Source organism: Telmatherina bonti, assembly GCF_933228915.1.
Source record: "Telmatherina bonti genome assembly, chromosome: 22".
Lineage (NCBI taxonomy): Eukaryota > Metazoa > Chordata > Actinopteri > Atheriniformes > Telmatherinidae > Telmatherina > Telmatherina bonti.
In genome coordinates this window covers 4,337,111-4,364,414 of record NC_136631.1, presented here as the reverse complement: position 1 = coordinate 4,364,414, position 27,304 = coordinate 4,337,111, and the positions used below count along the sequence as shown (strand labels likewise).

General features: G+C 51.4%; 1 protein-coding gene across 1 annotated transcript in view; it reads right to left on the bottom strand.

The window, feature by feature from the left end:
- Window positions 1-27,304, bottom strand: part of LOC306772713 (protein phosphatase 1 regulatory subunit 37) — a gene marked incomplete at its 5' end in the record, with an annotated part of 64,598 nt that overhangs the window by 20,713 nt on the left and 16,581 nt on the right. Inside the window, 7 exons of the mRNA XM_079262316.1 lie at window positions 8,836-9,002; window positions 13,141-13,282; window positions 14,556-14,668; window positions 14,748-14,903; window positions 18,829-18,976; window positions 20,507-20,626; window positions 20,816-20,916. Coding sequence (XP_079118442.1) covers window positions 8,836-9,002; window positions 13,141-13,282; window positions 14,556-14,668; window positions 14,748-14,903; window positions 18,829-18,976; window positions 20,507-20,626; window positions 20,816-20,916 — 947 coding nt within the window. The remainder of the gene's footprint in view (window positions 1-8,835; window positions 9,003-13,140; window positions 13,283-14,555; window positions 14,669-14,747; window positions 14,904-18,828; window positions 18,977-20,506; window positions 20,627-20,815; window positions 20,917-27,304) is intronic.

Below are 27,304 nucleotides of genomic sequence, written 5' to 3'. Positions count from 1 at the left end.
TTTACTTCATTTTAAACTTTTACTGTTCTCAGAAAACCAAACACTTGATCAACACTATGTGGTATTGATCAGGTGGAGGAAAAGGAAACTTCAGGAAGGAGATGGAGGGAAAGGAGGCGAAGAGCAGAACTCCTCAGCCGTCATGTTTTCCTTCACTCCGTCAGCCTCTTCCCTCGCAGCTCTCGCCTCATCATCGACAGAGCCTCAGAGTCTGGAGGTTTCCCTTCAGCTGCTGACTTTAGAGCCCAACCGGAGAGGCTCAGTCACCCCCTTTCCTCTGACATCCCTCCATACAGGACGGGATGATCGATTCAGGAGAGGGAAGGAAGCGGGGGTGGACTGAGGGGGGGTGTCTGGACTGAATGCTGAGAGAGTCGGAGGGGCTCTCACTTTTGAAGGTGGTTGAAGTCTTGCCAAGATATTTCATATTCATAGCTAAATATTCAGTGCACATGGTGGACAGGGGCAATTTCTGCAGTCAGCCCGCCATTCAGAAGTGAAAGGATGTGGCTGCTGGATGAAGGGAGCCAGAGAGACAGACATGCATGGGCTTCATGGTAGTCAGATGAGAGGCTGCCAGCTGCTGGTGGGTGACTGTTTGAGCGTAGCGCCTCAGGACATGCCCGTTGGAAGGCGATGCGATCCAATACCCCCACTTATGCTGGGCTTATATACATACGCCCCCTCTTATGCAGAGGAGGCCCATCTCAATTGCAGAGCTCGCAGTGTTTTGGTCATTATGCCAAGTTGTTTGAGCGGGTGCAGTGCATGTCTGAGTGGGGAATGTGGACTTACTGGGCTATGACCACTGAGAAAAGCCTCCTCACCGATATGACGAGTGTCAGCAAAGCTGCCGAGTTTTAAAAACTCAGTTTGATAAAGTTCACAGTTCAAGGAGGCTTCGTTTGATTCGCACCATGACGAAACCGAAGACAGCGACGGGAAGTTCAAAAAGACAAACACACGCTGACTTATTTAGACTAAAAACACCAAAAACTTAGTGATTTTTATGTCTTTTCTCAACGTTTTCAGGCTGTAGCGCGTCCTAATGGCGCCGGGACTGGGGGCCCATTAGGACCGGTTATAAAGTTAACCAGGGATCCCTAAGCCCTACTATCCTGCAGGTATTTGAGGTTTCAACACACCTGGCTTGAGTGAGTCAACAGCAGACTGATGCAGAACTTGTCAGAGATCAATTTGATCTGGATCCGGTTGGAGCAGGGAAACATCGAACGCCTGCAGGACATTGGGGCCTGGAGGACTTTGTTTGGGGACAAATGACGATGATTTGGCTTAAAATCAGCATCCATGATGTGTTCATAGGATCGAGTTTGATAGGTTTCTCCTCCTACAGTCAGAATATTATAAAACTAATCTGGACTCAGTGATCTGTCGACCATCAGACGGACCTGCAGTCCAGAACCGTCATCCATCACCAGCTGATCAACTCCAGTTACCATAGAAACCTCCATCCAGCTCTCCAATACAGAGGTACCCTCACAGATGTCACTTCAGACTTTACTGTAAATGTTAAGAAAAGCAAGGATTGTTTTAACTTCCGGTTTCTACCCAGCTGAAACGCAGCGATTAGGCTCCGCCTCCTTCAGAGCAGATCCAGGAAGTGACTCGGCTCCCCTCCGACCCTGATCCAGACCTCCCAGCCTCCTCTTCCCTTGACTTCTCATCTAAGTGATTACACTACACCTCCAACCCCAACACAAACACGCAGAAACACACACTCAGAAACACACACACACACACGCTCATAGGGGCTAATTAAGGCTTTAATATGCAAATGAGAGCTGCAGTAAATTACACAGCTGGCAAATATGCCTGTTTTTGCCTGAAAATATATCAGGAGAGCAGCGAGGAGTGTGTTGCTGCAGTTGTTGTTATGTTTGCAGAGAGACAGGGGATCACCCCCCCCCGCCGCCTCCAGCACCCCCCCCCCCTCCCCGTGTGCTGGAGAGACTCATCCAGCTCCGTCCCTTTCAGAGACGTCGGGACGAGAAGTGGACCCAGCGGACGTGTTGTGCTTCAGAGGAACGGGGGTTTGGCACGGTGGGACAGCGGTTTGCAGCGTCATCACGCGCCAGGACTCGAACCTGCAGCTCAGAGGAGGCGTTTCTGTCTGATCTGATTTAAATCAGCTTGTCTGACTTCTCAGACGGCCTGTGAACGCCTCACTGAAGCTGGGGAAAGAATTTGGAGTTTAGTTTGGGCTAAAGGTCAGAACCAGCCCCAGGAGGGTTCTGGTCCTGGTCTGAAGTGAAGACCAGTACCACTGATGGACTCCATGACTGGATCTGAACAATCACACGGTGACATTTGGGTCATATAAAAGCAGTTTCACGACAAACGGGTCCTGAACGTGGACAGCGGCCTGCAGCCTGGTCCCATGGACGCCCCAGGCTCATGGTGAGGTAGCTAGGAGTTGGCAGGACTGCAAGGTTTGGTATCGATGAGTGAAACTAGAGCTGGTATCATCGATCTGAATCAGACTGTAAAACCGCAGACTCTGTATCATATTTCATACAATCGGTTTCTGACACGTTCTGCATGTGTTCTGCCTCCTGCTGGATGAAATAATAACCACGACTCAACGGATCTGGAAGCTGATGGTGGATCCATCTGGATGTAGGACCAGAACATGGGCTCCTGGCTGCAGGACCTCTCTGGGGTTTTCTGGTTACTGGCGCTTTTGTAAAAATCTGACAGGCTTTATCTCATCACAGCAGTGGAAAAACCACTTTGCCCTCCTTATTTCTAAAGATTGTCACATTTACAGGATGAAACATCAGAAATTTCCCACTTTAAACCCGTAGTCGCTACATCTGCTCCCTTTCAGTGAATTGTGAGGAGTTGTAGTACAAGTTGCATGAATAAGTACGTAATCTGAGAGCTTTTTCTGAGTTTGTGAAACGTGTTCTGGCTGCTTCCTTTAGTCAGACTGGTTGGGGAACAAAGAGCCTTTTAAACCCAGATGTTCTGCTGAACTTCAGCCAAACGAAGCAGAAGCATCAACTTCTGTTTTCTGGCTGCGTCTGATGCAAAACGCAGAATAATTCTGACCATTACTCTGATTTGTCTCCAGACTCCATGTTAGTTTTCATGTTTGCATGCCTGGCTGAAACCACCGTCTCCCAGCGTTTCCCCCGGTGGATTCCCCAGTGGCTCGGCCCTCTGAGCCGCACCGTACCGGCAGCCGATTGGCCGATCCAGGAGCAGAGTGAACTCTGTTCCCTGCAGCTGCTCGGAGTTCCGTTCTGCCTGGCTGCTGTCATCCATCTGCTTCTCCCCGGAGCAGCCGTGTCATCATGATGCGAGCTGAAACCCGAGTACCGACTACATGCATGGTCAGGCCGTCCTGTCACCCAGCCACCCTGCTGGGACTGACCGTGACAGGAAGGGTGCCCAGAAACATTCCCAGACCCCCCCCCCCCATCTCATGTCAGTCAGCCGCACAGAGCTGAGAGCAGCCGGTCATGTGACCGCCACAGTCAAACATCACAAACTGACCTGAGAGGTGAATTCTGGTCAACCGAGCTGATCGAAGTCAGACTGAAGCATCTCAGGTGGCTCGTAAAGACCAGATAAAAATACCAGACAAGATCAAATAAGGACAATATATTTCTCCTTAAAATGTGTAAAAGTGTTGTTTGCTTATCAGGATGTGATATGTCTGAATTATTATAGCGCATTGTGGTATTATTTTACCCTCCGGGAAGCCGAAGACAAGTGTCAGTTTATGTAAAACAATGTTCTGGGTTTCAAAAAAGAACTAGATTAAATAGGATAAATAGGGATTTAATGGGTTGAAATCAACTTTTTGTCCATTTTTAAGGAGCTTAGCAAATGGAGCAATGTTACTGGAAACCACGGGGGGCGGTGTTGAGCCATGCAGTCGATACGCAACTGGCAAAAGGAGCAAACCAGAGAAGAAGAGCAACAGGAAGAATGATGCAGAAACCACCAAATAAAAAGCACCTGAAGAAGACGCAGAAGTAGAGAACAGATCAGACATCATAGTTTTGTTCCTCTTCTGGTGTGCTAATGTTGTAGTAGTGTATCAGTACCAAGCCAAGCCAAACCTTTTATCTACAAAAGCACTTTTTAACAACTAATGCTGAACAAAGGGCTGAACATAAAATAATAATAATAATAATAATAATAATACCAACTAGAGCTGCACAATTAATCGTTAAAGAATCGTGATCTTGATTCATACTCGTATACGATCTCATTTTCAAATGACAACGATTTAAAAAAAAAAAAAAAAGACCACGAATGTACCGCATTTTGACCTGGGACATGACCTGCATGAAAACATGCAAAACTTTCTCCCTCAACAAATGACAACGGTGGATCCTTATACCACGTGATGCAGATGCCGGCTGGTAAGAAAAACTTGGTGACTTTCTCGCTAAATCTGGCGACTTTTTGTTTGTTAAAAGCGACTAGCTACAAATCTAGCGACTTTTACTGGAGTTACTAGAGACTTTTCTGGTGTTTTGGCGACTGACTTGAAAGCACATATTGTTTAGCAGTGACAGTCAGGAACGAGCAGTGGGAGCCTCTCCCCATCGTAAAGCACTACCAGGCTGCACAAGTCCACGTGCACAGTCACAATGAATAGTGCATGTGCAAATCCCACCCTGGCTTACAGAGTGGGATGTAAACTGACATCATTTGTGTTGTCTCTGTTTGGTCCATTTAGATTGTTAATGTCCAGTTTAAACTGTCTGTCCAGTCAGGAGTTTAAAAGTTATGTTTTTGCCAACATATGTTCATATTTTACTTTGACTAAAAACAAACCAAAAGTAAGAAAACTACAGAAAACAAACAAACAAACAACAACAAAATGAAGTAACTTTTGGGTCACTTTGCTGGTCCAAAGTAAAGAAAGCAGCTACTGGCTGTTCTAGAAGTCGCTGAATGACATCATCGCCTAATTTGCATATTTGTCCATATGCTGTAATGTAATGGACGTTGTAGGAGAGAGGAATAATGTTGTGGGAAAAACAAAAGGTGAGTCAAAACCACCCTAAATATGTTTAGTACTATGAATAAACTCTTTCCTGTTGGGTTTTTTTTTAAGTTTTTCTTTTATTTTGCCATTGAAATAGGCTATCGCTTTAAAAATAAAAGTAGATTCTGAATTCCTTTAGACCCACATTGCATAAATCACTTTTGTCCTCCATTGTTAAATGTCAGAATATCAAATTTAACCAAAGGACTGCTGTGTGAAGTTTCTAGCTTCCTGTCCAACCCTCCTGTTTATATTTTAAGAAACATACCGACCTCTCATCACCTTATGCACAAAAAAAATATTGTTCAAAAATGTTCCTATTAAAATGATTCTAAGGTTGTGTGTGTAAGAGAAGACAAGAAAGACATTTATTGTTTTTATGTTCAGTGTCAGATGTTGCAAAGTTGATGTACCGGTCATACATGTAATAAATATTTATATTGGAAAACAATCATGAGAAAATCGTGATCTCAATTCTAAGCAAAAAAAATCGTGATTCTCATTTTATCCAGAATCGTGCAGCCCTAATACCAACTGGTATCAAACCGCAGAAGTAAACTCTGAAGTCAGCACTGCCCCCTAAATGATGAACCAATGAAACAACCATGTCAACGTAAAAGAATGTATTGGATGTATTTATGTACATACAGGAGCAGAAATGGACGTAAATGGTGAAGAACGTTGGTGAATGGCGGCCATTGCTGCTAGTTTCAGGGTGGTCGTCGATGAGAAGGGCCTGGAAGGTGAACTCATGACCTTGACAATCACCTCACTGATATCAGACCAATGGAGATGTCTTGAACTTTGAACCTTGAACTTCCACATGAGCACTGAAACAACAACCTCCTTCCTGCTGCGTCTGCTTCCTGCACAAACATCCCTCCGCTCAGCCGGCGGCACCTGACATTCAGGAGAGGACGCTCTTCATCGTTATCTGCTGCTCCTCTGCTGGAGAGCAGCTGACAGGAACGCCGGGTCCCACAAATCCAAAGCCAAATATTTAAGCACCAAACAGACAAACAGGCGTCTCTGCCGTCCGAGCGCTGACGAGGAGCCAGTCGGGCCGAGCGACTGCGCTTCATTAGCTGCTCCCCTGATAAGGATGTATAAACAGTCCCTCATGCAGGGGCCACAGAGAGAAGCTGCCCCTCAGAAAAGGCGCCTCTCCACCAGGACCGGGCTGCATGAATATTTTAAACGGATAAATAATTAATAATTAACAGCAAACAGGCCACTGATCAAATGCAGCAGTGTGGCAACAGACATGAAAAATCCAACTCGTGTAAACAAAGACGAGAGGACCCAGATTTCCTCCCCTCCTTCCACCTCTCTTCTCGCCTCTTAAATATGCGCATCCTCAATGCCCCCCCCACGTCGCCGTAAAACCACACACATGCACCGACACACAGCGACCCCCTCCATCCCTCACACACTTATTTCCAGGTATTCCTCTGCGACCTGGGAAATGTGACGGAGCGGGAGCACTTGATCTGGCCACCCGCTGCTTTCTGATGGAAAGATTTGCTTTTTAATACAATCATCACTCCTCCCACCTGGATACGCCACGCCAAGACAAATCCCATCTGCCGCAGCTTAAAAATTCCCTTTTTACAATTCCCTTCAAACTCCCGGCCACACCAACTCCCAACAACGGTGGAAATGCTAATCACATCCCTCTGCAGCTCAGGAGAGCACGAAGACAGAAACGCTGATGTGCACGTGCAGAAAACCACTGAAGAAGAGGAAGATGAAGAAATCCCAGCTTTAATGACACACATTCGCACAGGCACGGTGGCTCTTCAAAGCCGCTCCTCCAGAATCTGGCACATCTTGGTGGCTGACTTTAGCCAGAGGAGACGTTTCATAAGAATCAGGCTTAATCGTGTAAACAACATGCAGACAAACAAACAAAAATAAAACAAGTCTGGAAGCTGCACACGGATCGCCTTCAGAGTTCATTTTAAAGTAAGCATCCCCGTCCTCAGAGATTTTAATTATTGTTTTAATATGCAAATAAGTTAGCAGAGATAAAATCATGACAAACAGATGGCAAGTGTGGGTAATTATTCGGAGAATCCAGCAGGGGCACGTATTAAAGTTATGGCATCGTTTTCCTCGGGCCTCTGCAGCCATCAGAGGTGGAGACGTTAAAAACAGCTCATCACTGAAGCACTGAGACACCGAGGAGTGTTTCCATCCCACACACGCATCACAATGTTCAAAGCAGTTCACTCAAACCATTATTAATCATTTCACATTTTTATACTAAACTTCCAACTAAAACTGTCAGTTTTTAGCAGTTTGGACCCGATTTTCCCACCAGAACTGTTACTGGGAACGTTCATGAAAGATTTTCCTCCATATTTACATGAAGCATCACAGTTCCACCACGAGAATCTCCCGTTCCACCTCATCACCATGAGAATCTCCTGTTCCACCTCATCATGATGAGAATCTCCCGTTCCACCTCATCATGATGAGAATCTCCCGTTCCACCTCATCACCATGAGAATCTCCTGTTCCACCTCATCATGATGAGAATCTCCCGTTCCACCTCATCACCATGAGAATCTCCCGTTCCACCTCATCACCATGAGAATCTCCCGTTCCACCTCATCACCATGAGAATCTCCCGTTCCACCTCATCACCATGAGAATCTCCCATTCCACCTCATCACCATGAGAATCTCCCACTCCACCTCATCACCATGAGAATCTCCCGTTCCACCTCATCACCATGAGAATCTCCCGTTCCACCTCATCATGATGAGAAACTTTCATTCCACCTCATCACCATGAGAATCTCCCGTTCCACCTCATCACCATGAGAATCTCCCGTTCCACCTCATCACCATGAGAATCTCCCGTTCCACCTCATCACCATGAGAATCTCCCGTTCCACCTCATCACCATGAGAATCTCCCATTCCACCTCATCACCATGAGAATCTCCCACTCCACCTCATCACCATGAGAATCTCCCGTTCCACCTCATCACCATGAGAATCTCCCGTTCCACCTCATCATGATGAGAAACTTTCATTCCACCTCATCACCATGAGAATCTCCCGTTCCACCTCATCACCATGAGAATCTCCCGTTCCACCTCATCACCATGAGAATCTCCCGTTCCACCTCATCACCATGAGAATCTCCCGTTCCACCTCATCACCATGAGAATCTCCCATTCCACCTCATCACCATGAGAATCTCCCGTTCCACCTATTCACCATGAGAATCTCCCGTTCCACCTCATCACCATGAGAATCTCCCGTTCCACCTCATCATGATGAGAATCTTTCATTCCACCTCATCACCATGAGAATCTCCCGTTCCACCTAATCACCATGAGAATCTCCCGTTCCACCTCATCACCATGAGAATCTCCCGTTCCACCTCATCATGATGAGAATCTTTCATTCCACCTCATCACCATGAGAATCTCCCGTTCCACCTAATCACCATGAGAATCTCCCGTTCCACCTCATCACCATGAGAATCTCCCGTTCCACCTCATCACCATGAGAATCTCCCGTTCCACCTCATCACCATGAGAATCTCCCGTTCCACCTAATCACCATGAGAATCTCCCGTTCCACCTCATCACCATGAGAATCTCCCGTTCTCCTGTGGTTTTCCACATGCCTACATTACTGAGTGCTGCCCTGTGATTGGCTGATGTTTTGTCAGCTCAGTGAAGTCCAGCTTCAAACCTGAGATGTTTCAGTGTAACACACCTGGACTATTTCTCTGCTGAAGAGCCAACCGCGACATGCTCGAGCTTAATGTGTTTGCAGTGCCACCTACCTGCTCCTGTGGAGGTACTGCATCCACATCCAGAGCCGTCAGAGAACAGTTGATCCTCAGGGCCAGATTGAGGGCCATCAGGCCTCCGAGCCTCACCTGGTTCTGACGGAGGTCCAGTTTCTGTAGGTGACGGCTCTCAGCGAGAAACTCAGCCAGCGCCACGGCACCTTCACCAGAAGAGAGGAGTGTCACGACCTAGGCTCATTCTACCTCCACAGGTCTGGATTTAACACCAAACATTCCACTGGAGTAACATTTTATTTTCTACATGAAACTTTCAACGTCTCGTTGACACATCGGCCATTGATAAAAGACTCTTAAATAAACTACAATAAGTTCACCTGATGTTGAAATCACCTCCAAAACTGACTGTCCTACATGTGACAACAGTGTCCTGTCGTCTCTATTTGTCTGGTCTGGTTGGTGAGGGAGGAATTTCTCATGAAAAAGACCCAAGCCATCCATCCATCCATCTTCTGCCGCTTATCCGGGGTCGGGTCGCGGGGGCAGCAGCCTAAGCAGGGAAGCCCAGACTTCCCTCTCCCCAGCCACATTTGCCAACTCTGCGGGGGGGATCCCGAGGCGTTCCCAGGCCAGCCGAGAGATATAATCCCTCCAGCGTGTCCTGGGTCTTCCCCGGGGTCTCCTCCCAGAGGGACGTGCCTGGAACACCTCACCAGGGAGGCGTCCAGGAGGCATCCTGACCAGATGCCCGAGCCACCTCAACTGGTTCCTCTCGATGCGAAGGAGCAGCGGCTCTACTCTGAGCCCCTCCCGGATGACCGAGCTCCTCACCCTATCTCTAAGGGAGAGCCCGGCCACCCTGCAGAGGAAACTCATTTCAGCCGCCTGTATACGAGATCTCGTTCTTTCGGCCACGACCCACAGCTCATGACCATAGGTGAGGGTAGGAACGTAGATCGACTGGTAAATCGAGAGCTTCACCTTCTGGCTCAGCTCCTTCTTCACCACAACAGACCGGCGCAGAGCCCGCATTACTGCAGACGCCGCACCGATCCGTCTGTTGATCTCGCGCTCCATCCTTCCCTCACTCGTGAACAAGACCCCGAGATATTTAAACTCCTCCACTTGAGGCAGGACCTGACTCCCGACCCGGAGAGGGCAATCCACCCTATTCCGGCTGAGGACCATGGTCTCAGATTTTGAGGTGCTGATTCTCATCCCAGCCGCTTCACACTCGGCCGCGAATCGCTCAAGTGAGAGCTGGAGATCACGACCAGATGAAGCCAACAGGACCACGTCATCCGCAAAAAGCAGGGACCCAATCCTGAGGCCACCAAGTCGGATCCCCTCAACACCTCGGCTGCGCCTAGAAATTCTGTCCATATAAGTTATGAACAGAATCGGTGATAAAGGGCAGCCTTGGCGGAGTCCAACCCTCACCGGAAACGGATCCGACTTACTACCGGCAATGCGGACCAAGCTCTGACACCTGTCGTACAGGGACCGGACAGCCCGTACAAGGGGGTCCGGTACCCCATACTCCCGGAGTACCCCCCACAGGAGCCCCCGGGGGACACGGTCGAATGCCTTCTCCAGGTCCACAAAGCACATGTAGACTGGTTGGGCAAACTCCCATGCCCCCCCCCAGGACCCCAGAGAGGGTATAGAGCTGGTCCACTGTTCCGCGACCAGGACGAAAACCACACTGCTCCTCCTCAATCCGGGATTCGACTATCCGGCGGACCCTCCTCTCCAGGACCCCTGAATAGACCTTACCAGGGAGGCTGAGGAGTGTGATTCCCCTGTAATTGGAACACACCCTCTGGTCCCCCTTCTTAAAAAGGGGGACCACCACCCCAGTCTGCCAATCCAGCGGTACTGCCCCCGATGTCCACGCGATGCTGCAGAGGCGTGTGAGCCAGGACAGCCCCACAGCATCCAGAGCCTTAAGGAACTCCGGGCGGATCTCATCCACCCCCGGGACCTTGCCACCAAGGAGCTTTTTAACCACCTCAGCGACTTCAGCCCCAGAGATAGGAGAGTCCACCCCTGAGTCCACCAGCTCTGCTCCCTCATGGGAAGACGTGTTGGTAGGATTGAGGAGGTCTTCGAAGTATTCCCTCCACCGACCCACAACGTTCCGAGTTGAGGTCAGCAGGTCCCCATCTCCACTGTACACAGTATTGATGGAGCACTGCTTCCCCCCCCCCTGAGCCGCCGGATGGTGGACCAGAATCACCTCGAAGCCGTCCGGAAGTCTTTCTCCATGGCCTCGCCGAACTCCTCCCATGCCCGAATTTTTGCCTCGGCAACAGCCGAAGCCGCATGCCGCTTAGCCCGCCGGTACCCATCAGCTGCCTCCAGAGTCCCACAGGCCAAGAAGGCTCGATAGGACTCCTTCTTCAGCTTGACGGCATCCCTCACTGTTGGTGTCCACCAACGAGTCCTGGGATTACCGCCATGACAGGCACCAACGACCTTACAGCCACAGCTCCGGCTGGCCGCCTCAGCAATAGAGGCACGGAACACAGCCCATTCAGACTCAATGTCCCCCGCCTCACTCGGGACATGTTCGAAGCTCTGCTGAAGGTGGGAGTTGAAGCTCGCTCTGACGGGGGACTCAGCCAGACGTTCCCAGCAGACCCTCACAACACGTTTGGGCCTGCCAGATCTGACCGGCTTCCTCCCCCACCATCTGAGCCAACTCACCACCAGGTGGTGATCAGTTGAAGCTCCGCCCCCTCTTCACCCGAGTGTCCAAGGCATGTGGCCGCAGGTCCGACGATACGACTACAAAGTCGATCATTGAACTGCGGCCCAGGGAATCCTGATGCCCGGTGTACATATGGACACTCTTATGTTGGAACATGGTGTTCGTTATAGACAATCCATGACGAGCACAGAAGTCCAACAACAAAACACCATTTGGGTTCAGAGGGGGGGGACCATGCCTCCCAATCACTCCCCTCCAGGTCTCACTGTCATTGCCCACGTGAGCATTGAAGTCCCCCAGCAGAACAATGGAGTCCCCAGAAGGAGCACCCTCCAGCACTCCCTCCAAGGACTCCAGAAAGGGTGGGTACTCTGAACTGCTGTTCGGCACATAAGCACAGACAACAGTCAGGACCCGTCCCCCCACCCGGAGGCGGAGGGAAACTACCCTTTCATCCACCGGGGTAAACCCCAACGTGCAGGCACCAAGCTGGGGGCTGATGAGAATGCCCACACCTGCTCGGCGCCTCCCACCATGAGCAACTCCAGAGTGGAAGAAGGTCCAGCCCCTCTCGAGGGTTCTGGTTCCAGAGCCCAAGCCATGCGTCGAGGTGAGTCCAACTATATCTAGTCGGAACCGCTCAACCTCGCGCACAAGCTCAGGCTCCTTTCCCACCAGAGAGGTGACGTTCCACGTCCCCAGAGCCAGCTTCTGCAGCCGGGGATCGGACCGCCAGGGTCCCCGCCCCTTGCTGCCGCCCAGCTCACATTGCACCCGACCCCTACGGCTCCTCCCGCAGATGGTGACCCCACGGGAGGTAAAGACCCAAGCCTGATGGGAAAATGTGTTTCAGTCTAATGAGGTTATAGTTTGAGCATTTTAGCCACAGTTACATCATGAAATCAGTGGCCACAGCGGTGGCCGAGTCGTGCTGTGGGGTTGTGTTTTTCTGCTGAAGCTTTGATTGTTTTTTACCCAAAACCTTCAGACATCTGCTGCTAGAAACTGAAATGCTTCAGGTTATATTTCTCATTAAAGCTGGGAAAGTTTAGGTGCGTTGTGGTCTCTGACACTAAGGTAACTCAAACCTGCTGCTAGAAACCTTCCTTTCCGGATCCGTCCTGGACTCATGGAAAACGTTCCAGACAGACATTAAAATAATGGAAAACTGCAAATGATTGAAACTAAATGAATCTGTTTATATGAAAGGTAGAAATGTTCAATATTTTTAACAATATCCAGTAATCCGAAGGTGTAATATTCAACCCCCACCCTCTAAACACACACACACACACACACACACACCCTGTCAGGTAACTTAGACGTCTGGTTGGTGCCAGTTTGGACGTCTTTGCTTGTCCAACTTCAACTTAACGTTCGAGGTCGGCTCTGACACGAGGAAGCCGCAGGATTTATTACGAGTTTTGCCAAACGAATGAAAACGTGAAAAAAACTCTGTGACACGTCTCGGAGTTGGACGTTCTGATGAGACGCCGCTGAATAGTCTGATGTTTGATATGTTGTCATTAAAAAAGTAAAAATCGGTCATTTCCGTTATCACATTTTGATGCTGATATGGGCGGATAATGAGGACATCTGCAGGACATCAGGAGGCGGTGCTGTTGTACCTTGACAGGTGATGCTGGTTCCCGTCAGGCCGAGCTGCAGCACCGAGCTGTTCACCATCAGCGGCTCCCTGATCACCTGGATCCCCTCGTTCCCCAGGGCGTTCTCCCCCAGGTCCAGGACTTGCAGGACCTTCAGAACTGGCTGCAGAACAGGATTGATAAGGTCAGGTGGATTGGGACCGGATCAGGACTTGAGGAGAACCGTGTGAACGAAGTGATTTAGAGACAGATTATTTCTGCTTCTCAGAGTGTTTCCTCTCATGTGAAACACACACAACTTCTGTTTCTGTCTCCTGAGTCACATTAGCATTGAAGGTTGATTAGCTGGTGCATGAAGCCGTGGGGGGGGTTCACGTCACCCACCTACTTCCTGGCCCCCTCTCGCCTCGCCACCCTTGTTAAACTCCTCTGGTCACTGCTCTGCAGAGACGGAGTACGGGGGTGGAAAGAAGCCAAGGCAGCGGCTGACAGACCCGCCGAGCGTCTTCTTCATTTGCACCACCGTGACAACAAACACACTTGAGAACCCCGCCCCCCCCCCATCACCGCCACCCTGCCACATCCAAGGCGACAAGCTTCTGCAGCGAGGAGAGGAGGAAGAGCATCCCGGATGGATATGCACGAGGGATAATAGCAGACAATTAACGAGGCGACTGCGTGGTTGAGAGTGTGTGAGAGTCAAGCATGGTTGAGAGCTGTCAAACGTAAACCACGGGGGGGTCGGAGGGAGACGTCTGAGGAGGAAGAGGAGGGAGTGAGAGCACCAGAAACACTGCATGTCTTCAAAGAAATACGCATGAAAAGGAGATCTCTGCACAGCAACAGGAGGAAAACATGGACATGACCTCCTAAACTCCGACATGCAGGCCGGATTATTCCTACAAGAGACAAGAAGTCACCAGGAGAGAGGAAGAAAGGTTAATAACCGCCCTCCTCTTCATCATATTCAACATGACCAGCTTCGGCTCTAATGATCATCATTATGGCCTGCAAGGACGTCTACTTATCCCCGTTCCCATCAGGCTGTTATTAAAGCACTCTGTTCCTTCTGTTGGTAGCGCTGCAGAGTCACCAGAGGAGTGCGAGCGCAGAAGGCAGGCCTTTAATTTCTAGCCTCCACAACCGACACACACACGACAGGAAGGTGTAGCTGCTCATCGGGAGGAAGGGATGGATGTTGTCATGGGAGGCGCGAGGAGGGAAACTGTCTGAATGAGAAACCAAAGAGGAAAGCAGGTATCAGCTCGTCTACAAGATCACTCTTTCCAAATGTTTTCAGAGGCAGCGTCAACGTTTTACCGCCTAAAAACCTGTGAAGTGCTTCCTGCTGCATTTCATTGCATGAAAAGTGTTTTATAAATAAAGTTTGATTTGATTTGAAGACATAAGTGGCTTCGTTGACGAACACTCCTCACCAGAGCTTTGGCCAGGTGCTCCATGCCTCTCTCAGTGATCTGGTTGTTCCTGAGCAGTAGGACCTTCAGGCCTTCGGTCTGCCTGGACAGACCGTCACACAAATCCTCCAAACCTGGACAACCAGTCAATCATCTGAGTTTCTGTCTTCTCCGTTAAACTTCAGAACCAGAATGAAGCTTCTGCCACCTCACCAGCATCGGCGACGGCGTTGTTGCTGAGCTGCAGGGTGTGCAGGGTGCTGTTGTACCGCAGCAGGTCTCCCAGGTGCAAGGCGTCCTGGTAGCTGTTCAACAGGTTGTTGGAAAGATGAAGCTCCCGCAAAGTTCTGTTCGTCCTCAGAGCTCCAACTGAAGGCAGGAAAACATGAAGCAGATGCAACCAGAAGCTAAGAGAAGAAATTAAAACTCTTTTCAACAATAGAACAGGATATATGAATGAGGAATATTTATTCCTACGTTTTTTTAAGATGCACCACCAGGTGGCAGCAGATCGAACTACATCAGATGATCCGACTGCATTTTTAGATATTTTAGGTTACTTTGTTTTAATACACGCCACCTTTCCGATCATTTTTCCCTCTGGTTTTGAGGCTCGAGGTTTTGCTTCGTACTTCAGACTTGTATCTAGATCTGTTTATGATCATGGTGACCCAGTGAGACCAACGGATTAAGCTCCTCAAAAGCAAATTAATGAGTGACAAAACACAATAAACCCCAAACAAGTTTAAAAGGATGCCGGGCAGCAGCAAGATAGAGAGAAAATAGGAAAATTAAATAATTTCTTCCAACTTTTCTGATGGGAAATGTACAACCGTTAGCTAATAAAATAAAGTATGCTAACAAGGACACAGCAGAAATACAGAGAATACAGATTTACTTGTTTCTCAGACGTGGAAGTAAGAATATATTCCGATCTCTAACGCAGCCTTCCCCAAGCTTTTTCAGATACGATCCCCAACATTACAATGGTGCTCATGACAGGAGAAGACGATGCCAGATCAGCCATCGATGGTGGAGGTCTGAGAGAAAAGACGGGATGAAGATGAGGCCAGATTAGCTGTCGTTAGCGCTCGCTTAAATAAGAAGATCTGCAAATGTTCAGGACTGTTGTCTCTTTCAGCGACAGAGAATGGGATGAAATGTGGTCGTCAGAGTGGCGCAGTAGTAGCTGCACGAGTCAGACAAATGGCCACACAATGTGAAAGTTTTCCTCAAACTTCTCTGTGAGAGTCTGAGTTATTACAGGGAAGGAAAATGGCAGCGCAGCAGGAGCTGCTGCAGTTATTCCAGTAACAACGCGGCCGTTCTTCAGCACAAATGCCAGAACCTTCTTTTTAAACGCATCTTTTCATGACGGTTCACGTGTGTTTGTGTTCATGCGTGTGTCGGGGGTATTGTTTGGGCCTTTGTGTAACTTGTACGGTGCTGTGGTTCAGATATGTTGGCGTTGTCTGGACCCTTGCTGCCCTTCCACCCAGATCGATGCTGCAGATTTGATCAAGCCTGTCGGGCTGCATGTGGAATGCCAACATTGTCATCAGGCCCAGTGGGAACCAAATGGTGGAATCGGTGGGATTGATCCGGTCGACTCCACCGTGAGCGCCCAATCCTGCAATCAGAAGCCCCTCAGATCGAAGGCAATGATCCTCAGCTGGGACCCCCGCTGTGCGGGAAGGGTGGGGGTGTGCGGTGGGCTCGGTGAAGGCAGAGATGATGGGGTAGAGAGCGGGAGGAGGAAGAAGAGGAGGAGGGGGTTTAGCAGAGTCTGAAATATCAAAGAGATCCAGGAAGCAGCTGAAAACATTGAGGGAACAAGTTGCTGTCGGGAAGAGTGGGCTGCACACTGAGTCCATTTGGGTCTGTTCTGCTCCCAGCTGAGAGGAGACGACTGCTTTGATTTTCTCATCCACAGAAACAGGCCCAGCTAGCATGGCATCAACACATTATGGCTTCAGAATAACAAAGTTTTAATCATGGGGTTTATTCTCCTGATTAGTTTGCAGGACTGGACTCTGACCAACAAGTCCGAGCATCCCAAACTTTCATTTCAGCCCCTCCAAAAGGGAAGTGGCTCGTTTCCTGCACAGCGTTGACACCTGGCTGACTCATCCAGGTAGATGATCACTGCTCTGCATGTACGCAGAATTCATCTTAACTGTCCAACACAGAAACATTTGTTATTATACACGCATTAAATCCATACCTGATCGTGTGTGTGAGGAAGGCTGCCCAGTCCTAAAGCCCGTTTATAACTCACACAGAAGACCGATACGCAGATGGACGGACAGTTTCGTCCATGCCATTGGACCTTTCTGTGTCATTTGACACAGAAAACAGAGCAACACCACTGGGAATGATTGAGTTTTATAGCGGACATGCAACCAGCGAAATGAACAAACCAGAGAAGACGATGCAGAAACTGCCAAATAAAAAGCACCTGACAAAGATACAGCAAAATAAACTGAGGTTATTGTTCTTCTTCTGGTGTTTTTGGATCTCTGTAACCAACTTTATAGCATGCACTACGGCTACCAGCCGGTGTCAATACTCAGCGCTGCCCCCTGGTGGATGAACTGACTTAACCATAGCAACGTAAAAGATGCCTGGAAGCACGAGGATGGAGACGTATGACGACGATTGAAACGGATGTCCACATTTACGTACGTAAGGGAGCAGAAATGGACCTTCAGAATCAAGCTAATGCAGTTAGCTTTAGCACGCTAGTTACTAAAGCAACCAGATTTAGCAGGTTGTTAGCATCAGCGTGATGAATGGATATGAAGCGTCTCATCACCGGGAAGAGATGCGAGTTGTTACCTTTTCTCATATCAACTCACATCTAAGTAATGGAAGGGGCGGGGCTTTCGTTTGATGGGCACATCATGCAGCCAATCACTGGAGAAGTAAAGCTATTTAAAAGACGGAAGTAGGGCAGACTGTCAGAAGGCAGGAAGAGGCGCGGTACAGACAAAAAGACAGGAAACCAGATCTAACCCTGTTCTCTAGTACAGTGGTTCCCAACCTGGGGTCCAGGACCCCCCAAGGGGATCGCCCATAGAGCATGGGGGTCCCTGGGGCTTCAAATATTCAGAGCCAGTAAATATTCTCCACACATTGTCCGCACTTTAAGAACAAAAATACTGTGTTGTCAATTTCACTTTGGCTTCATGGAAGGACAGAACAAACCAAGCATCGGTTCGGCACGGGCTGGGGAGGGGGGCCCATGGCCTTTTAGTTTGTACATGATGGGGTCCTCAAGGAAAACCGGCTGGGTAACACTTATATGATAGTCATCCACTACCCTGCCTGACCAAAAGAAAACCCTATATCTTCTAACATGTTGTCGTACATAAAGACCCCTTTATTCTCCACGTATAAAACATGTTTCAAACACAAGACATTGATTTTACGGGACTCTTTCGTTTACTTCCATTTTAGTTGTATTTTATTATTGTATTACTTATGTTTTTACTCTTTATTACTGATGTGCAGCACTTTGTTTCAGCTGCTGTCGTGTGAAATATTATAAAAAACTAACCTGACTAAAAAACCTGACTAAATTATATCACAGTTACCGTCTGCGGTAAACAAATATTTTTCATTAAAACTTCAGCTTTTATTTATTGATTTATTAGCTGTGATTGCCAGTTGTTCATTTACAGGTTCGATTAAACTTTATTTTTATACAAAGATAAAAAATTTGGCTTTTTTCATAAAAACATTGAATAAAAAAAACAAATACAAACATTTATAATGTCTAAATTAGAAGCTAAAAGAGCCGGTTCTTGTCAAACTAGTCAGTTTCTATATTAAATGAAGTTGTGGTCACATGACCTTCTCAGCCAGCATCACGCCCCCGCCCCCCCACTTCACCACGCTCCCCGTCCTCCCTCCTCTTCCTCACCGGCTGCTGAAGATGTAAAGAAGCTGATCAATGACGGTCAGAGAGGACGAAGAGGAAGAGTTTCTTTGCTTTAAACGAATTTATGTTTATGGGATCCAGGCGTGAGTGTGTGTGTGTGTGTGTGTGTGTGTGTGTGTGTGTGTGTGTGTGTGTGTGTGTCCTGGCTGCGACAGCCTTTACAGACATGTGCAGCAGAGCGTAAAGTGACAAGTGAGAGATTAGGCCTCTAATCCTGGTCCAGACCTGCGGAGACGGTCACAGGTCAAAATCTGGTCCTGCTGGCCGCAGAACACACACACACACACCATGCTTCCACACACACATCCTGTGCAGGTTCATGTGAAGCACGCGTGTGTGTGTTTGCCGTACCCAGAGTGTAGAGAGGCCTCCCACTCAGCTGGGCGTTGTGAAGGTGCAGCGCTGTGAGCCGGCTGGTCAGCAGAGCTTTGGACAGAGACTGGACCGGATAGTCTGCCAGGGACACGTTGCACACATCCAGCCTGGACAGACACACACTCTGAAACACACATGATGGACCGGACATTCATGTTAGGAAGGATTTATTTACACATATTCCATCATACAAACATCTGAGCCCCGAGGGGTCCCAACCTTTCCCTACCGTACAGGCTTCGTAGTGACGTCGCCCCCTGGCGGACACCGGAGATGATGCACATCTCTTCCCGCGGTGACGCAAATCAACGTTTACTGATGACAAGTTTTTAAAATATCAATTCACTCTTGTTGAAATGAGTTAAAATGTTTCCCACCGACCCTCAGCATCGCCTTCAGGAGTTCTCCAGGATTTTCCAGGATTCTCCAAGACTTCCCAAAGCTCTTCTATCAAGTGTCTGCCTCTGCAACGTCGCTCCCAGTTGGCAACTGGAAAGTTGGGAGTTCAATTCCAGACTTCTCCTGACTGTTCAGTGTCTTGCCCAAGTGTCCTTGGGCAAGACACTGAACCCCAAGTCTCCCCCGATGTGCCTATCTGGGTATGAGCGTGTCTGTGAGTCGCTTTGGATAAAAGCGTCTGATAAATGACTCTAGAACAGAAAGTATCCTGTTTGGCCGGGAAACTACCGTATCGTTTCCCGATGTCGTCCCGTATTTTTATTTGACCATGTTTTACCCGGATATATCGGGAGGAAATATACGAGGAGAGAACCCCCCCCCACCCTAAACGTCCCAGCGGTGGTGTCACCAATCAGGCCAGAAATCTGGGACTGGTCCTGGACTCGGACCTGAACGTCACGTTGTCGGACTTTTATCACGCCGAGCGTGTTCACGCCAAAGTCCTGGAAAGTTCGCTTTCGGATCTAAGAACCGGACTCTGCGCCTACATTAGCAGGTGATGGACTGCAAAGCCAAGTGGACTGTGAGTTCAGCGCTCGGCATTGTGGGTAAACAGAATCAGAAGAGGTGTGAGACGACAGGTTTGATCTGCTGATGGACGTGTTCTACAACGCGGTGATGGATTTATGTGTGGACTGTTTTTATTTATCTGTCCGGAGGGGGAAGATGTTGGGTTTCATGTAAACCCGACGACATGCGGACGCGGTCCGAGACTCATAGCTGCTTCCTGCCACATCTCCGCTCCAGCTGTTTCCATCCAAACGTTCATACGACAGAAAGTCTCTGTCTCTACGTGTCCTTTAAAACAAGACGGATCTGGACCCGCAGGTTGGAAAATGATTAAATATTCTGTTATGTGTCGACGTTCCATCATCGCTGTTTTCTGCCTGGAGAAGCTGAATAAAAGACCCTCAGAAAGACGGAGAACTGCTGCTGAAGACCACGTTGGACGGCTCCAGCCTGCATGACGACTCGCCTGAACTCGGCTCCCTGATCCTGGTTGCAAGTTTTCATCCGTCTATCTGCGCCGGTAATCCGCCGTCTGCCAGCTCGCGGTGCGAGCACTTCTCACCCTGTCTGCTCGGCCCTGCATCTTCAGGCCATGTAATGTGTCACAAACTCAGTTTGCAGGATGAACATTATCCCAGAGAGAAAGCCTACATGAAAAGATTACCGTTCCCCTGCGTCAGCCAACCTGCTTTATCAAATGAGCGAGGGCCCTCCAAGCCGACGTTCCCAGACTGCTGTTGTCAGAAATGTCGAGATGTGTTGTAGATTCATAGTACAAAATCATATCCAGCAAGGACACGGCTCCCTGGAACAGAAAGAACATTGTGGAGGGAAAGATGGCGAAAGCAAGGCCTAAATTTGACAGAAACGTTATGAAGTTTCTTTGGGAAGAAAAAAAAAGCCTCTAATCTGATCCGAGCGAGGCCTGAATATGAAACTGTATTGCAACTGGAAGACGAAGATGAAGAAAATAAGTTTTCCTCATAAAACTCACATTTTCCTCCAGTTGGGCCGCCTGCAGATTGATGAAATCAAAGTGCAGCGATTTCAGGACGGCTTCCAGAGCTTCACAGGAGCGGTGGTCTAATCGCTCACCTTGATGGAGAAAAGCAATCAAACGGGAGATAATTGGAGCTGTTTGCTAACAGGCAGAACCTCCGCGCTGAAAGAAGCGGAGAAATCAGACTTTACCTGATGTGTTTTCCTTTTCATAAAGTCCCGACACTAAATCAGAAAGTTCCAGAGAGAAGCTTCGCTTCCGTCCTGCAGAAACACATCTGCTGAAGCGATCCGGTTTACGATCCGGAAACTGGACGGGCGCCGAGAGTCCAGAGGACCCGTTTTACCGCCAACGCCACAGGAAGACCCGCTTCAACCGGGTCACACCTTCCCAACAGCTTTACTGCTGGTTCTGCAGAACCTTCAGACCGGATGAGTGGAGCCAGAACCCAGTCCGGCCTCCAGGATCCGGAGCCAGAACCCAGTCCGGCCTCCAGGATCCGGAGCCAGAACCCAGTCCGGCCTCCAGGATCCGGAGCCAGAACCCAGTCCGGCCTCCAGGTAATGGAGCCAGAACCCAGTCCGGCCTCCAGGATCCGGAGCCAGAACCCAGTCCGGCCTCCAGGATCCGGAGCCAGAACCCAGTCCGGCCTCCAGGAACCGGAGCCAGAACCCAGTCCGGCCTCCAGGAACCGGAGCCAGAACCCAGTCCGGCCTCCAGGTAGCGGAGCCAGAACCCAGTCCGGCCTCCAGGATCCGGAGCCAGAACCCAGTCCGGCCTCCAGGATCCGGAGCCAGAACCCAGTCCGGCCTCCAGGTAATGGAGCCAGAACCCAGTCCGGCCTCCAGGATCCGGAGCCAGAACCCAGTCCGGCCTCCAGGATCCGGAGCCAGAACCCAGTCCGGCCTCCAGGATCCGGAGCCAGAACCCAGTCCGGCCTCCAGGAACCGGAGCCAGAACCCAGTCCGGCCTCAGGGATCCGGAGCCAGAACCCAGTCCGGCCTCCAGGATCCGGAGCCAGAACCCAGTCCGGCCTCCAGGATCCGGAGCCAGAACCCAGTCCGGCCTCCAGGTAATGGAGCCAGAACCCAGTCCGGCCTCCAGGAACCGGAGCCAGAACCCAGTCCGGCCTCAGGGATCCGGAGCCAGAACCCAGTCCGGCCTCCAGGATCCGGAGCCAGAACCCAGTCCGGCCTCCAGGATCCGGAGCCAGAACCCAGTCCGGCCTCCAGGTAATGGAGCCAGAACCCAGTCCGGCCTCCAGGATCCGGAGCCAGAACCCAGTCCGGCCTCCAGGATCCGGAGCCAGAACCCAGTCCGGCCTCCAGGTAATGGAGCCAGAACCCAGTCCGGCCTCCAGGTAATGGAGCCAGAACCCAGTCCGGCCTCCAGGATCCGGAGCCAGAACCCAGTCCGGCCTCCAGGATCCGGAGCCAGAACCCAGTCCGGCCTCCAGGAACCGGAGCCAGAACCCAGTCCGGCCTCCAGGATCCGGAGCCAGAACCCAGTCCGGCCTCCAGGTAATGGAGCCAGAACCCAGTCCGGCCTCCAGGATCCGGAGCCAGAACCCAGTCCGGCCTCCAGGATCCGGAGCCAGAACCCAGTCCGGCCTTCAGGTAATGGAGCCAGAACCCAGTCCGGCCTCCAGGATCCGGAGCCAGAACCCAGTCCGGCCTCCAGGATCCGGAGCCAGAACCCAGTCCGGCCTCCAGGTAATGGAGCCAGAACCCAGTCCGGCCTCCAGGAACCGGAGCCAGAACCCAGTCCGGCCTCCAGGATCCGGAGCCAGAACCCAGTCCGGCCTCCAGGATCCGGAGCCAGAACCCAGTCCGGCCTCCAGGTAATGGAGCCAGAACCCAGTCCGGCCTCCAGGATCCGGAGCCAGAACCCAGTCCGGCCTCCAGGATCCGGAGCCAGAACCCAGTCCGGCCTCCAGGTAATGGAGCCAGAACCCAGTCCGGCCTCAGGGATCCGGAGCCAGAACCCAGTCCGGCCTCCAGGATCCGGAGCCAGAACCCAGTCCGGCCTCCAGGATCCGGAGCCAGAACCCAGTCCGGCCTCCAGGTAATGGAGCCAGAACCCAGTCCGGCCTCCAGGATCCGGAGCCAGAACCCAGTCCGGCCTCCAGGATCCGGAGCCAGAACCCAGTCCGGCCTCCAGGTAATGGAGCCAGAACCCAGTCCGGCCTCCAGGTAATGGAGCCAGAACCCAGTCCGGCCTCCAGGATCCGGAGCCAGAACCCAGTCCGGCCTCCAGGATCCGGAGCCAGAACCCAGTCCGGCCTCCAGGAACCGGAGCCAGAACCCAGTCCGGCCTCCAGGATCCGGAGCCAGAACCCAGTCCGGCCTCCAGGTAATGGAGCCAGAACCCAGTCCGGCCTCCAGGATCCGGAGCCAGAACCCAGTCCGGCCTCCAGGATCCGGAGCCAGAACCCAGTCCGGCCTTCAGGTAATGGAGCCAGAACCCAGTCCGGCCTCCAGGATCCGGAGCCAGAACCCAGTCCGGCCTCCAGGATCCGGAGCCAGAACCCAGTCCGGCCTCCAGGTAATGGAGCCAGAACCCAGTCCGGCCTCCAGGAACCGGAGCCAGAACCCAGTCCGGCCTCCAGGATCCGGAGCCAGAACCCAGTCCGGCCTCCAGGATCCGGAGCCAGAACCCAGTCCGGCCTCCAGGTAATGGAGCCAGAACCCAGTCCGGCCTCCAGGATCCGGAGCCAGAACCCAGTCCGGCCTCCAGGATCCGGAGCCAGAACCCAGTCCGGCCTCCAGGTAATGGAGCCAGAACCCAGTCCGGCCTCCAGGAACCGGAGCCAGAACCCAGTCCGGCCTCCAGGATCCGGAGCCAGAACCCAGTCCGGCCTCCAGGATCCGGAACCAGAACCCAGTCCGGCCTCCAGGAACCGGAGCCAGAACCCAGTCCGGCCTCCAGGTAGCGGAGCCAGAACCCAGTCCGGCCTCCAGGATCCGGAGCCAGAACCCAGTCCGGCCTCCAGGAACCGGAGCCAGAACCCAGTCCGGCCTCCAGGTAATGGAGCCAGAACCCAGTCCGGCCTCCAGGAACCGGAGCCAGAACCCAGTCCGGCCTCCAGGTAGCGGAGCCAGAACCCAGTCCGGCCTCCAGGATCCGGAGCCAGAACCCAGTCCAGCCTCCAGGAACCGGAGCCAGAACCCAGTCCGGCCTCCAGGATCCGGAGCCAGAACCCAGTCCGGCCTCCAGGATCCGGAACCAGAACCCAGTCCGGCCTCCAGGTAGCGGAGCCAGAACCCAGTCCGGCCTCCAGGATCCGGAACCAGAACCCAGTCCGGCCTCCAGGAACCGGAGCCAGATCCCAGTCTGGCCTCCAGGAACCGGAGCCAGAACCCAGTCCGGCCTCCAGGATCCGGAACCAGAACCCAGTCCGGCCTCCAGGTAGCGGAGCCAGAACCCAGTCCGGCCTCCAGGATCCGGAACCAGAACCCAGTCCGGCCTCCAGGTAGCGGAGCCAGAACCCAGTCCGGCCTCCAGGATCCGGAACCAGAACCCAGTCCGGTTTCAGAAACCAGAACCAGAACCCAGTCCGGCCTCCAGGTAGCGGAGCCAGAACCCAGTCCGGCCTCCAGGATCCGGAACCAGAACCCAGTCCGGCCTCCAGGTAGCGGAGCCAGATCCCAGTCCGGCCTCCAGGAACCGGAGCCAGAACCCAGTCCGGCCTCCAGGATCCGGAACCAGATCCCAGTCCGGCCTCCAGGAACCGGAGCCAGAACCCAGTCCGGCCTCCAGGATCCGGAACCAGAACCCAGTCCGGCCTCCAGGTAGCGGAGCCAGAACCCAGTCCGGCCTCCAGGATCCGGAACCAGAACCCAGTCCGGTTTCAGAAACCAGAACCAGAACCCAGTCCAGCCTCCAGGAACCAGAACCGGATCCCAGTCCGGATTCAGGAAGCAGAACCGGAACCCAGTCTGGTTCCTGGATCCCAGCAGGATCCTGGATCTGAGTTCTGCTACTGGTTGACCCTCTTTCCGATCTTCTCCACCACAACTGGTCCAACACATAGACCTTCCTGGTTCTGGTCCTGATGGAGGTTTTCCTTCCTGGTTCTGGTTCTGATGGAGGTTTTTCTTCCTGGTTCTGGTCCTGATGGAGGTTTTCCTTTCTGGTTCTGGTCCTGATGGAGGTTTTCCTTTCTGGTTCTGGTTCTGATGGAGGTTTTCCTTCCTGGTTCTGGTCCTGATGGAGGTTTTCCTTCCTGGTTCTGGTTCTGATGGAGGTTTTCCTTCCTGGTTCTGGTCCTGATGGAGGTTTTCCTTCCTGGTTCTGGTCCTGATGGAGGTTTTCCCTCCTGGTTCTGGTCCTGATGGAGGTTTTCCCTCCTGGTTCTGGTTCTGACAGGTGGGTCTCAGTCTGACAGAACCTTAATGCAGCATTGACCAATCACAAGGCTCCTTCACGTCACCTGACACACCATGGCGGCTCGTGTTGCATCACTTCTACTTTAAACTGAGTTTTTAATCGTTTTTCTGGAATCAAACATCAATATTTCTGCTTCTGAGCGATTTGTTCTGGAGGGGTGATTAATTAGTGCTTACCTCTCTGTAATCAGATTACTGCTGATCTGAAGTCACAGTGTGACTGATCAGACTCCCAGAGCCCCCCCCCCCTCGCTCTGTCTCCTGGGTTACAGCTTATCTCCCCAACCAAGAAGGGGGATGATAAATACGATCATAATTATTTCCAAACTGATTTTTTTCTCCTTCTGTTTTAACAATAATCAGTAAACGGAGCGATGGCAGAGGGCGTGAGGGGTGGAAGGAAGAGCCGTCCTAATCCGCCCTGCGTGGGGGAGATAATACGCCAGCGACACCCCGAGTCAGATGTCATCAGCGCGTGACGGCGGCGACGCCCATCCAGGCGTATGCACGGGCTCCAAGATGGCTGCAGGTCAACAACTTTCTCAACATCTCGTTTCCGCGCTTCACGTCTGCGCCGCGTTTAATGCTGGCGTGGAAAACTCATTTATGGTCTAATAAACAGAAGTGTCTCGCTTTTCCAGTCAGACGCCACGTCCCCGTCCCCCTCTATGGCTACGTCCCCATCTCTGTCCCCGTCCACACCCACGCCCCCGTCCCCCTCCACGTCCCCGTCCCCATCCCTGTCCCCGTCCACGCCCACGTCCCCGTCCCCCTCCACGTCCCCGTCCCCATCCCTGTCCCCGTCCACGCCCACGTCCCCGTCCCCCTCCACGTCCCCGTCCCCATCCCTGTCCCCGTCCACGCCCACGTCCCCGTCCCCCTCCATGGCTACGTCCCCATCCCTGTCCCCGTTCCCACAGCTGTGTTGGAGCAGGGAAACACTTACAGGATTGTGGCCGTCGAAGACGATAGCTGGTCATCCCTCATATAGACCGTTCTCAGTAATGTCACATCGTTGGTAAAGCCGCCATGTTGCGGCACAAAGCGATCTGACGGTTAGTTAGCTGTGCTGCAACAGATTGGGGGCCTGTCCGGGTGTTCCCACCTTGCCTGATGATTGCTGGGATAGGCTCCGCCTTCCCTGCCACCCTGATTGGACTGAGACGCATAGAAAATGGATGGATGGCTGTTTCTCATCGAGGAGGCGTGAGCAGACTTCCCACTTTCCAATCCATCTCTGAAGCTTCTTCTGTCTGCGGCGAAGAGGGAGACTTTTTCTCGTTCCCGAGGCAATGAAGCGACGTGATTCTGTCCTCGTGGACTCGGTGGGAGACATCTTGACACATCGCCGAGCAGAGCTGCACACAGCAGGTGGCTTTAATGCAGCGCTGGTGGAGGTGGTGACAGCGTATAAAATGTAGGAATTAAAGATGTGGAACCTGTCAGCTGCACGACCAAACAGCAACCTCTGGCGGTTAAAAGTGAAGCCTATGCGGAAGTGAATAAACCTGCAATTCCCCCTTCATCCACCAGGGGCTGCAAAACAGAGCAAATCCCCATAGACTCCCATGTTAAAAAGACCAACTTCACAGATGAAATAAACATGTTTACATCAGAAATAAACATGTTTACAGCAGAAATAAACATGTTTACAGTCTGGTACAAAAATCCATTTTAGGTTTAATAGGTCAGGTTTACCTTCATGACAACTGTGGGGGGGGTGAATTTTTTTCTAACTCGCCATTTAAAAGTAATTTAATCTCAAAGTTCACCTTATTTAGGGGCGTGTCCTTTTGATTGACAGGTACCCGATCTCCCGCTTCAAGCCAGAAGAACGTAGAACAACCGTGGTTTTTAGCCGGTTAACAACGTGACTTAGCTTTATCCCGCTTACCTCCGTTAGCTGGTTAGCTACTGTTATCTCCAGATTAGCTCGGTTAGCTCTTAGCTACAGAAAGCTCGGAGTTTGCTAGATGTCAATCATCCACCATGACGCTCACAGCCCCACCTCTTTGCCCATATTTGTATTTTCCAGGCAAGACGACCTGCCAAGATGGCGATGGTAGGAACCACCCACCGAGCTTCAATTCAGCTC